We start from the raw sequence: 13,668 nt of genomic DNA, 5'->3' as shown, positions 1-13,668 counted from the left end.
TGCGATAAGATCAAATTTTAAGAATAAAAACTGAACCGAATCCACAGCTTAGGCTGATAGGTTTAATTATTAAATAGAATACACATCCTTGAATAAAAGGTGCGATAAGTATCAAGTTACGTATTAGGAATAAAATTCAACCAGATATAAATCAATAGATTACTTTAATAAATAGATAAAATAAAATTTCATAAAAATATTCCTCATGCTTTTATGGATTTCGTTCAGTGTCACTAAAAGTAAGACTACTTTGATTGGTTTTTAAAATTTTATTGGTGTTCTCAACAAGTTCCTAAACCAAATAAGACAATTGTTTCCTTTGTCCGTCCATTCAATAAATTGTCAGAGAGACAAAAATCACATTTCAAAATTGCAATTCAAGTTGGAATGATTTACGGTATATATATTTATTCTATGTTTGTTAATTCGTAAAAATATTTAAAACTAATCACGTAAAATCATCTGGATGTTATCACTGGTAAATATCAGATTTTTTTCGTATTAATCAAGATTTCGATATGAATATATATGTTTGATATATTACAGAATGTTCTTCTGAAATAAAAAAAAGCATTGAATCAAATTATCTTCGAGACTAATTAGGCTTGACTTAAATCAGCAAAGAAAAAAATTCTAACGTGACTACGGTGATTAATTTAGTAAACTGAAATATCAAGGACGGAAGTTCAGCGATTACTATAAATTTGTCAGTTTTCTTGATTCATGTTCATAGTATTAAAAATGTAACTTTTCTCTCTATGTTGAAAAATATCAAGGGCCGTAGCAGCCGTTTTGGGAGTTTAACTTCACATTTTGGTTTGCCACGTAAAAATTAAAAGACTCAAACTTGAAAGACCAGAACAATATACAAGAATCACGTTGGAATAAAAGATTTAACATTTGATAATTAGTTTGAGAATTATTAATTGTTATGCTTGTTGGAAAAAAATATACGGGTCGTTACAAGCAAAAAAAAATGCAGATACTGAGTTGAAAGTAAAATATTTGTATAGGATTAAATTAAGAATTTTTTGAGAATGATTGCAATTTTAATTACTTTTTCAGAGATTTTTTCTCACTCTTTTGCTTTACGTTTGCCTCGAAAAATGTACAAGTTTGATGGAATAAAAGATTTTACGATTCGATTATTAGTTCGAAAATTGTTAAATTTGTAGTAAAAGATGGCTGATCTACTATTGCTCGCTGAAATGCAACTACAGAGTTGAAATTAGACGTACTGATAGAATCATTTAGAATTAATGATAGTTTTTTTTCGGAATACCAATTTGTTCCAAAGTTTTATCACTTTTAAGACCTTTTTAATAATATTTTTTTCTTTAAATACTAATTATTTACCCATTGTTGTAGAAAAATTTATCGCTTGCAATTTTTATTTTATAAATTCACGTTTGATTTCACGTGAAAGAAAGAAGGAAAAAAAAAAAAAAGCCAAAGAATGTGTTGGAGAGATGCTAACTGAAAAATCTTAATATTTATATTAAAATTTTTAAAAATTCAAGGAGAGAAGATAAAAAAATTGTTTTCAATGTGAACTGTTATATAAGGTTATTGTTCATATTGCTAACTGCTAAATTAACTTCTCATTTATTACTCTTTGTTTGTGTCGTTTACTCTGTATTTCTAAGTTAAATTTTCTTAGTTACAGTTTATTCATTTCTCAAATCCAGATATATTTTTCGTTATGTATAACATAATAAAATGTGTTTACATAAAAATATAATAACAATAAATTTTTGTTATAAATGATCTGTATTTAAGGGAAAGAAACAACGATGAATGAGACGCAATCACGAGGTTGTTGAGGGGAGAAAACAGGGGGCAGAGCAGTTATTTAAAAAAAAAAAATTAAGAAAAAAACAATTAAGTCATCATGTGACGAAACTGATGGTTTCAGATAGAATAATAGCTAAGTAAAAAAGGTAACAATTAATGACTTTGTTGAAAACAACACTAGTCTCATTTTTTTTTACCAGGAATTTTTTTAAAATTATTTCTTTTATGAAGTAATGATCTATCGTGCGAGTTACTAAGCAGTTGAATACGGAAATAATTATGAAAAAAAAACAAACTGGAAATTATTTTTAGAATTGTGGTTTGGGCCTAATCTGGATACTTAAAATTTTCCTGGAGGTCAGCTTTAAACCGCATTTGGAATTTATTGAAGGGGTGAGCGGTTTATAACGGAGACATGTATTGACAAGTGAGGTATTGTTTCTTTGTAAGTGAGGTATTGTAATCTAATTGTGTAATCTATGTTGAATTGAATTACTCCGAAATTAAGTAGATAGAACTAATAGTTTAGTTCAATAACTTGCCATCCTCAAAATTCTTAACATAGCTTTGATTTACTAAAACAGCAATTGTTATATTTAGTTATAAGAATAATGTAACTAGGGATTATCTATTCGAGGTAAGGGATAAATGAGATAATTATCTTAATTTGATTCATATTATATTCATAGTTTCGTTTCATTTGATCAAACATAGTTGATTCGTAGTTAAAACTATTATAAAATTTGTTTGATTTACATAGATCATTGAAAAATACGGAAGCACAATTTTGTTTTATCATATTTTAATTCAATAATTTTATTTGAATGTAATAGTTGATGTTATCAGGTTTGAAATCGATGCGAAATCTGTAAAAATAGTACCGGAAACGGATGAATGTATGATAGACAATTTCCGTGCAAAAGATGGTAGTCATTCTAGTCATGAGTTCAATGAGAAAAAAAACAGAAACAAATGAGAAATTAATAACAAAATCAATGTGAGATGACGTCACCGAATTAGTTTAAAAACTATCTAAAACCACGTGTTTGTTTTGCTTATAGTTATGCTTGTGAAACGTGCTTTTGTAAACAATTTAAAATCAGTCGAAAAAAAAGCTACGTTCTTTAGTTGAAAACTGAAAATCCCCAGCAGATTGCGGTATATTTCGATTATCTTGGTGAGTGTTTCGATTATCTTAGAGTGTAATAAGTGTTGGGATGAATTAACTTAAAGCTTTCTTGCTTAATCTAATAACGTTAATTCATCGGGAAGGACAACAAACAAAAAAGGGTATGGGAATTTTTTTAAACTGATTTTATTGCTTCGGTATATAAAATTTAGTTTAATGTACGATTTCTTACTGTTAATAACGATTTATTGATTTACTTTGTCTTAAGCCGTATGAAGAATAGTATTTTGATAATATTAGGTGCTGGTGAATAAGATTAAAATGGGAAGCTTTTTCTTAAAATTAATCATTATTTTACAACGTTTATGTGATTTCTTTCTCAGCTATGGTAATATTACTCTAGAATGTGTATAGTTTAAATGAGATAGCATTCATACTTACTACTATATACACTGCTTCGGAATAAATAATTTGATTTTCAGCTACAGTTGATAAAACACTCAGAAGAAGTGTGCCAAGAATAGATGAATATCTATTAAAAAAAAGAAACAAAAAGTTTAAATATACAATACATCTGAAAATTAACTTTTAAATAAAATTTTAACTGTCGATTTTGTACATTAATTACTAAATGCATTTTAAATAAACATACAATAGGAATATTTTCTCCGTTTATCACTCAGCATTTAAGTAACGTGCTCAAAGGATAATATTGAAAATTGAGTTTATTTACAAAGCATTCGGATGCAGTAATACTGAGCAAAAAAGTAAAAATCTCCTAAATTTTCGAACTTGATATAACGAATAGCACTGCTAAGAGTTATGTCAGCAAAATGAAGATGAGGAAAGTTAAATCAAAGTTTACTAAGGTACTTTGGCATCGAGAATTTTTTTATTTTTAATTTATTTTTTATTATTTTTTATCAATCTTTTGAAATGTATTATTCCAAAAAAATGCTTCTACCAAATCTGCATAACATTTAATATTTATTATTCAGCAAACTGAACCGTAAGTTAATAATACCCCTATAATAATAATGAAAGAGACACTTGTTGACATTTGACATTTTTTAAAAAATTTCTGAAGAAATACTATTGGGATTAATTTTTAACTTTAGAGGTGTTTAGTTCATGCGATTTTTCACGCCTATCAATAAGATTTAAAGCTTTCAGAGGTTTGGAAGATCTACAATAAATTACGAACGAAAACAGTATTTTTGAACACCACATGCTAGAAAATCTAGAAAAAACATGTATCGATTACTTCAGTTGTTATTTTTAATAATTGCAGTAGACTTAAAGCAACTAGAGTAAACTTACTAGAGCAAACATTTATGGATATTTGGATATTTTTATAAAAATGTTTTTAACCTTCTGTTTTTTTTGCTATAACTTCATAAATATTCAATGGAACTAAACAAAATTTTTGGAGAAAAATAAAATTACAAAATTGTTGATTTAAAATTTAAAAAAAAATAGTTAAATAATTAAAAAAAAACTGTGCAAGATAAGTATTTAAGCTAGTTCTTTTATCCTCTCCTTGCGCAGAAAAAAATTTAAAAAAGTTTTTTCATAACTTTGTAGGAAATTGTATGTGGCAACTAATGATAAGCTTTATTTGAATATCTTAAAAATTTAAAAAGTTTCAAACAATTTTCTAAGTAGTTTTTGTATTTTTTAAAAGAAAGTTCAAAACCATAAGGGGTTATTCAAATTTCATCTTGTACTATTAAATAAGATTTATTAAAAATGCGACCGGCAATTTACCCCATAAAAGTGTGATTTCTTTTGCTTGTTTACTTAATTTTCATTAACATTTTAAATCTACAGTTTTGTTATTAATCTTAAATTGCTCCAAATATTTTGTTTAATTCCTTTGAATATCTATAAAGTTATGAGAGAACGTAAGGCGAAAAAATTCTTATAAAACTGTTCATATCTCCATAAATATTAACTCTAGGTTTACAAACCTTTCTGCAGTTATTAAAAACAACAACTAAAGTAATCGATACAAATTATAGGCTTATTGCTTGATTTTTCTGGCATAGGGTGTTAAAAAATACTTGTTTTTTTTCGTAATTTATTGCAGGTTTTTTAAATCTCTGAAAGCTTTTATATAAATTTGGTAGTTTAATAAGCATAAGTATAAATTTAGAAGTTTATTGTTTAAAAATGTGCAAAGATATATTGTGTAAAGATTGTATTACTATGGTGATAAACTCAGTAACGTTTAAAAAAAATAGAGCTTGTTTATTTTAATTTAATATTTCCATTTTTCAATGCATACAATGCTTATGTAAAGTATGTATAAATTCTCCTATTTCATACTTCGCGTAAATAAAAACGACATTTTGCTAAAACCTTCCTAACCCATGGTACGGTTAAAATAATTTTTTTGTAAATTTCTGAAATTGTTTATTTTGGTTTTCTTCAGGAAATTTTGTTTTCATGGGAACTTAAAATTTAAATATTTTTATTTCCTATGAGCTGCACAATTAGGCTTCCCGATGAGCAGACCTAGTGCGTTATCCAGAAGTGGCATCCACTCTTTCAGGACCACCACAATGGGTGAGATACCGATGTATATGTATAGATGTATATTTAAATATATACATTAAGAAATACAAAAGTTTTGACATATTTTTATTAGACGTAGAATAAGGCCAATCCTAATAAGGAGAGAATATTCATGTTCAACAAGAGACACTGTCTAAAGGGAAAAACATGCAACTATCGAAACACAGACAAAAACATGAGTAAAAAATCTATGACGTTTCAAGACGCTATTTGATTCACAAAGAACAAAATGTTTTAATAAGCCAGTATCAGTTATACACAATTACATAACACTTATAAATGAATGGAAAAACGGAAATTTCGAAATTATCTAGGCCGTTGTTTCATGTTTCCTCTATTTTTCTTAAAAAAGTTATCTTGTTTTATTTTTTGCCTCAAATAAATAAATTGTAAATTAAAAGCACGTAATACTGCCGCCTCACCATTACAAGTGTTTCAAATATACTAATTATGATATATAAATCGTTCGATACTGTCTTTTAATTTAGTTTCGGTATGAAAGAGGTTTCTGGGTATTTTTAAAACACTGTTCAGTGAATTTAACATCGGCGATTCAAAACAACCTGAATAACTTTTTATCCAGTTATGGAACTTTCCCGATAGATGTTGTAGCCATCTTGGTCAAATCACAAAAATGTGTAAGGGATGAAATTTACTATGCATTTATTTTACGTGCTCTTGAAACGTTCTTGATATATATATTATCAGTTTATTCCCCAGAGTATGCGCATTTCCTAATACATATGAAATACAGCTATTTCTTTAGAAAGATTGTCACTAAACTTTAGAGCTACGTTCGAAAACTTTAGAGCTACGCACTGTGAGCCAGAAGACCATGATCTTTGGCCAAAAGTCAAAAATTAAATTTGTGTAGGCAGTATTATATAGCCTAAATTAAGTATTCATAATCATTCCAAATATTATAATTTACTTTTTAGGACCGACGAGAGTACAATGCAATGAAAAATATGTTAATTTTTTTTTTCAATGTAACTTTTAAATTTTTATTTCAGAAATATATATGATGCTGGCCCACTGTGCTACGTTAGAAAACTTTACAGCTACGTTAGGAAACTATATTAAACTAATGATCATAGTTTAATTTCGGTTCACTCATTTTATTTACATAAGTTCCAGATTTAAAAATGAACAGTTGATTTACAGAGTATGCAATTTCTTTAATACGTACAAAAGGAAAATTCAAATTTTTTGTTCTAGAATAATTTTAATAAGTCAAAAATTATATTACTTACATTGCACTGTGATACAAAATAGACTTCCATTCTTTGGGTCGCTCTAAGAAATTGTAAACTCTACCTTGGAACGTTGGTTTCACTAGTTTTCTGCCTTGTCTGAAAGCGTACACGGCCTCCCAAGGCGTCCTTCAAAAGAAAAAATTTACTCAAATAAGTAGGCTGTTGCACACAAAATTCTTATGAATGTGATTGTCTGTAACAGATTTTAAAGTAATGAATGCAGTGGGACATATTAAATAAATTTCAGTTCATGGAAAACGTACACGGTCTCCCTAAACGTTCTTTAAGTGAAAAAATTCTTACTTTAGTAGGACACACAAGGACATTTGTGGAAAACTCCTTATCATTCAGAACTTTCTTTAAAAAAGTACAAAAACTTGGAAAAAATTGGAGTTTAAAGAACTTTAAAGCTATTCAAATGGGATATTTTTCAAAACAAAATTATGGTAAAAAATTAAATGTTTTCCATGCATGCGCAGCATGAAAAGACTACTTTTAAACGCTCATATATTGCGCAATTCGGAATGAATATTTTTGAAATTTTTAAAATGATATTTGCTATCGAATGAGAATTACTAAATTTTTTTCCCTTCATTTTGCAAAATTTTGTTTAATAAATCTAAAATTAAAAAAAATTTTTTTCTTCCAGCAACAGTAAGAAAATTTAGGGCAGTTGTTATTGCTTTGAATAACCAAAGCAATCGATACAAGTTAAAAACTTATTGCTATATTTTTCTGGTATAGGGTGTTTGAAATTTTTTTTGTTATTTATTTATTTCCGGTTCTTAAAACCCCCTGAAAACTCTTAACTTTATTAAGAGAAACCGCACGACCTGAACAACTCGAAAATTGTAAAATAATTCTTAGTATTTCAGAAATTTGAAAATTTGTCAGAAACTGATCTCTACATTATTTTAGGGTAGTGCAAATTTTAGTGCTTACTTAACATTCAAACTTAGTGAGATTTTTGCAATTGCTGAAAAGAGATTTTATGTCAGGTTCCAGTTAGTTCAATTCAAAGTCCCCCAATTTTTTTTTAATATCAAATTTGTTTTGGAGCAACATCACGTAACTTATGACACTAAATAATGATTCAGCTAAATAAGATTGAAATGGTATGAATAGTTCCTTTCACATCTCGTATTTGAATATAGCGTGACTTTTTCCAGATATAGCACTGAGAAATGAAAAATAACTCAAGTCTGCAATGTTGCTGATTGTGCAATAGATCTATGGCTACTAAAGTGGAAAAAAGACGCGAGTAAACTGGAGGTAAATCCGTCTTGAGTAATGACTGAGAATCGTGCTTTTTTTTTTGCATTCTCCTCTATCTGTGGGACGTGGGCTCACGTTGAAAAATGCCAAAATCATTAGTTTTTAGTAGTGTAACTACCACTATAATAATACAGTTCCAATTCACTAGTATATATGACGCTAACTTGATTTTATCTTTGGGTACCTTTTGAAAGATGAAGGTTGACATTATCGATAACACAAACCCCCAAAAATGGTGACTTTCGGACGTGATCTGAACACATCCATCTTGATAGTAACGCCCACTTCGATTTGAACAAGTTTTCTCGCACTGTTGCTACTCAGTCTCGATCATACACCACTAGAGCTTGTACGCATTCGATTGCTAATAGCAACACAGGAGTGATCACTTACGCAACCGTGAATTTAATACAGCTCTCACGACCAGTGTTGAAATTCCGGTGAACTTAATACAGCTCTCCAGGTCTTTCGCAAAACGTCAATGAATCAATTAGTGATATCCATTCGTCGAATTCTATCCCAGATAAAATTCTGTGAGTAATGTAGAGTAAATACCGCTACAGTAATAAAATTTTAGTTTACTAGTCTATAAGACGTTAACTCGATTCTATCTAAGGTAATCTTTTGATAGAAGACGGCTAAGGCTGTTTTTCAAAGGTTCCGTCGTATTATGAAATGATGAGATTTCGCGAATAATATGCTATTTTCATAACTGCTGTGAGTTTGTAACTGTTACTCATGACTTATGTCAAGTTTAGCCTATTTAAAGTTAGTGCTGTCTACGCTTATTTTGAAAATGGCACAAAACGTCAATATCGAAAAAAGACACAAATTTTGTGAAAATGAAAAGCGTCTAATTTTTTAATATTTAAAACCTTACTCGACAGCTGCATAAAAATTTGCAAAAACTGAGAATACGGCAGTGATTGATAATTTTTATCTAAGTGAAAAAATGTCGCCAAAACCAGCGATTTTTTTAAAAAAAAGTTTAATAACCTTCAAAATGTTTAAGTTATTTGTTTGTTCTAAAGAACTGATAATTCTTCACTTCAAGATTATATGCATAGTTTAAAATCATGGCATTGATTCAAGTGTAAGGAAAATTGCGTTGAAAAACAGTGTCAACATTGCTGAAAGTTTGTTCCTCACATTAGCATAGCACCGCGTCAGTATTTTATTTTCAGAGATAGACTTTTTGGTTTTAAAAATTTAAGAAAAACTGCTACTCAACAGTTACACGAACTTTCAAAAGAAATTTCCAAAGCAAGGAAATGATGCTTATAAAGAGAACTTAAGGCACGTAAAAATATAACAAATAAACTAATGTTAGATTGATAACAGATGTTAATTCAACTACAGACGTTGCAGAGTTCAATGCCAACATAATTTCCGCATCAAGACATTCTGTCAAAATAATTAATTTGTCAAATGAGACAACTATATATAGATCGTGAGATTTCGACTCACCGATACAAAATGATGACATCAATGCAACAAGAAAATAAGGGGTTGTGACAAGTTTAAATCTTAAGGCTTCTAACGAGCACTTTCTAAAAACTGCCCAGAATTCATTTCAAAACTAATACTATAGATTTTATAAAGCCAATAAAAAAAAAGGCATTTTTTTCAGAAAAAGAAAAAAATATAAGTTATTTAAAATATTTAGGGCTTGGCATTCTTTTCCTATAAAAATTAACTGCTCAAATAAAATATTTCAGTAAATTTTTATTAATATGGAGTACTTAAAAATATTATTCAATAAATATTTCAAATTTTACTTACATATCTAGTTTAAAATTTTATTGGGATAAAATTTAAACACAACTTCGCTCCGATACAATTGCAACTTCATCCGCATACTCGATTTTGAAATATTTAGTTGCTATAAGAACTATTTTTCGTCGAAAATATTTAGAAATATTGCGAAAGTTAATCCTTTAATGTTATTGCTTAAGAATTATTTTAAATAAATATTTTAGATTCTCGATATTAGTTGCATTCGTTGAGTAAACAAAGTTTTACAAAAAAGAAGTCTCTTTTTAATAAATTATATTTACTTTTACAATTTATTTATCGTTTAAATACAAAACGGTGATTAAATATCTCTATCATAAAATGTTGCATAATAAGTTATTGAGTGATTGATTTATAATTTAGTTAATGAATTAATTTTTTTTTACTTTTCAGACATTAGTTTTGAATATTCTTTAAAACACAATAGTGATAATAATAGATAATAAGAAGGAATAAAGAAATATTACCTGTAATTACCTTTAAATAAGGGATAAATAATAAACAGGTAAATAACGTAAGAACTTGAACAGTTATTTTAATGCTGATGACAGCCAGAGATATCTAGAATTTCTTTGTTATCGAAGATCATGCGTTATAAATATACGCCATAAAACTTTAACGGTTTTCATTGGTCGCTGTGATACCAAGATTTTATTTATAGCTAAATACTCTGCAAAGTTATATTCTGACATTTGTTGACAGAAAAAGTCAAAAAGTTGCGAATGTTTGGAAAATTTAAAATTTTCTCACAGAAAAAAAATTTATAAAGCTTTAATAGAAATGAATAATTGGGAACAATGTATATTTCTGTAATGTGGCACCATAAACTCTTATTTTTCAATACTTTGAGCAACATTATAGTTATTATTCATTTAGTTAGGTTGTCTTAAGTAATAATTTAAGAAGCGTTGACGTTAACTATACGTTAAATATTTATTTAGAATAATTTTACATTTTTATAGAAATAAAAACTTAGTTATGAAGTAGATATTACCCATTGACAAAATGGGACATAATTTGGATTTCATGGCGTCCTCACTTTTCAACTACAATAATCAAGAGTAATAGTAAACAGCGCGCATGCGTTGCTATGGTGATCGTTGCTGTTTGATAATTTGCTTAGAATTCTTTTTTTCACTATTAATTTTGCTATGCACTAAGTTGGTGAGTTTATTTTCGAGATATGGGACCAGAGAGATCCCATAAATACTTCATGAGTTGTGAATAAAAGAGAATTCCATCGTTTGAACGATATTTTTGTTTTTATTGTTTTAATTAAGAATNTTGCTGTTTGATAATTTGCTTAGAATTCTTTTTTTCACTATTAATTTTGCTATGCATTAAGTTGGTGAGTTTATTTTCGAGATATGGGACCAGAGAGATCCCATAAATACTTCATGAGTTGTGAATAAAAGAGAATTCCATCGTTTGAACGATATTTTTGTTTTTATTGTTTTAATTAAGAATCAAATTCCAACCTACAGTTCAAACTGGATCGTTTTCAATACTAATTCAGGTGAATATCACAAATAAAGGGGGTCCAAAATGATTGACACTGTCTCAAAAGTGAGTTAAAGCAAGAAAAAAAAAAAAACGATGCCTAGGTCTGAACTTACCGAAGCTGAAAAAGCCAAAGAGCGTAGACGGGAATACGCGTTACACACAAACGGGAAAACAAAAGGATTCCGTTCGCCAACGCAAGCATGAAGCCCGTCCCTCACAAAAGTACCAAGGTGGTTGAGAGAATTGAACCCTACCGAAGAGCGAATGGTGACTCTCCGAATCCCTTTCATGCAAATACGAGAACTGGGTGTTGATCACCAGTTAGGGATAAAAGAATCCATTGTCAACCCTTCCCAATGACTTGCACAAGACCGCAGACTGTCTTCCACGCAACATAAATGATTCATTCACTATTCGTGTAAAATTGAAAAAAAAGCCTAGCTTTTAAATCATATTTCGTGTATGAACTTGTGAATCCGAAACGGGTGTATGATGCAGCATACAATCTCCATCAAATACCACTGTACCTATCCGAAAACGTTAATATTGATCTCGATTGGCTGTTCAATGTCTATTCAGTCATCAGCAGAATTTACACAGAATGTGTCCGAGCTGCATTTAAATATGTCTGCGAAATTGTGTACCGAGCAGTTCAGGATTAACAGTTAAAGATGTCCAAGATAAAAACACAATAAAGTTTCTTTTCCAAAAAAAANCCCCCCCCCCCCAAAAAAAAGTAGACAACAACCATTTTGCCAATGGATAACTCCATGGTATTCCATTTGTATACTTCCATGGTATACTTTCTCCATTTTGTAGTGAATCGTATTTTTTTTTTTAGAATTATTTTTTGACTAAAATGATTAAGTAAACGATAGGAAAGTAAATTCTTCAGAGTTTCCATTTTTTAGAAGAAATATAATTTAGCTTTCAAAACTTGGATTATCCACAATCTCAGTTGAAAAAAGCACCATATTTGAAGCACAGAGCAAAGCACAGAGATGGGAATAAGTTTAATACTTTTGTTGCATGTTAGACTGTAACGTCCCGAACTCATATTTGGTTGGTGCTATTTAATGACTGCCGGACAGATTTTCAATTACTAAAATTCAATACATAAAAAAGCTTTAACAATACCGCAGAAATCAAAGTACTTTCGAGTGGGCAAAAATTTGGTGACTGTGAAAAAATCTGGTTAACATTTTTGGTTAACATATTGTTTACAACTAATTAAGGTTTTAGAATTAGAAAAGGGGTTGAAGAATTAAATTTAAGTACATTTGTCTTGTGCAATCGGCTTGGTTACGATTAAAGTTTATATGTTTTACAAGATAATATTGAAAGGTAAACCAAGCTAGCTGCCAAAGGCGGCTAGTGTTAATTTCCAACTTTAATTAGTTATTGAAGTTAAAAAGCAAAAAATGAGAAAAAACGCATAACAAAATTTTGGTGTTGCTTGTTTTATTTTTCATTAAGAACTAGAATGATAGCGTACGTAAGAAACGTAAATTTATTCCAAATTTATTTTAAATTTTCATACTTTTAAATTTTTCGTTCTTTTCATACTTTTAAATTATTTATTTATTAGTAGATTATCACTGTTTACAATAAGTCTTTTTGTATAACTTAAGCATTATAAAAAGGACCAAATGTTTTGTTTTAGTTCATTTAAATCAACAAAAATAAAATTCTAAATTCAATTCTTAATGTGAATTTGAGAAAGAAAAATTATTTTCAGAAATTCTAAGAACTTGGAGAATTATAATATTTTTACCTATCCTAAACAGTAGATTTTGTCATTCCATTGTTTTAACTTGAATAGAAATCTATAACTTCTGAACAGCAAGTTCCATTTCTCTAGTTAATAGGATCATTATCTTCTATTATATGTATTTCGAAAGTTATTGTCTTGAAAAATAAGTACTAGAAATCATTAATTTATTTGGAAAAATGAAAATTCCTTCTGTTTCCGAGAACTTTCGCTAGAACTTACTAAAAGTTGCATTTTATTAACAGTTTCATCACGCTACCCATTTTGTCAAGTCTGAAAAATTTCCCAAATTTAGAACATTTAAGAAGTAAAAATATAGGATATTTACATATTGTCTTGATTTCTGACTATACGATTTTAAATCTGGAAAAAACTTGAAATATTTTTTACAAAGGTAGACCAGCTGGCCGCTGGCGGGGGTTAGTTGAATAAAAATTGAGAACATTTTTTCGGAAATAGAAAATTTTTTGCTACAAAACTCTTAATGCTACAGTAACATAAAAATTTGTTTAAATTTGTTAGAATATTTAAATTTGTCAGAATATTTAAATTTCTCCGAACTTTTTGTG

General features: G+C 28.8%; 1 protein-coding gene across 5 annotated transcripts in view; it reads right to left on the bottom strand.

The window, feature by feature from the left end:
- LOC107452128 (potassium voltage-gated channel subfamily KQT member 1) overlaps positions 1–13,668 on the bottom strand; it is a 100,315-nt gene that overhangs the window by 23,461 nt on the left and 63,186 nt on the right. For all 5 annotated transcript variants that reach the window (XM_043039156.2, XM_043039160.2, XM_043039162.2 and 2 more), the window contains 2 exons: positions 6,754–6,882; positions 3,365–3,455 (listed from right to left, as the gene is read on the bottom strand). In XM_043039156.2, the coding sequence (XP_042895090.1) occupies positions 3,365–3,455; positions 6,754–6,882 (220 nt within the window). The remainder of the gene's footprint in view (positions 1–3,364; positions 3,456–6,753; positions 6,883–13,668) is intronic.

The sequence above is a fragment of the Parasteatoda tepidariorum genome, chromosome 4, assembly GCF_043381705.1.
Source record: "Parasteatoda tepidariorum isolate YZ-2023 chromosome 4, CAS_Ptep_4.0, whole genome shotgun sequence".
Classification (NCBI taxonomy): Eukaryota; Metazoa; Arthropoda; class Arachnida; order Araneae; family Theridiidae; genus Parasteatoda; species Parasteatoda tepidariorum.
This window is presented reverse-complemented; position numbering and strand designations above follow the sequence as displayed.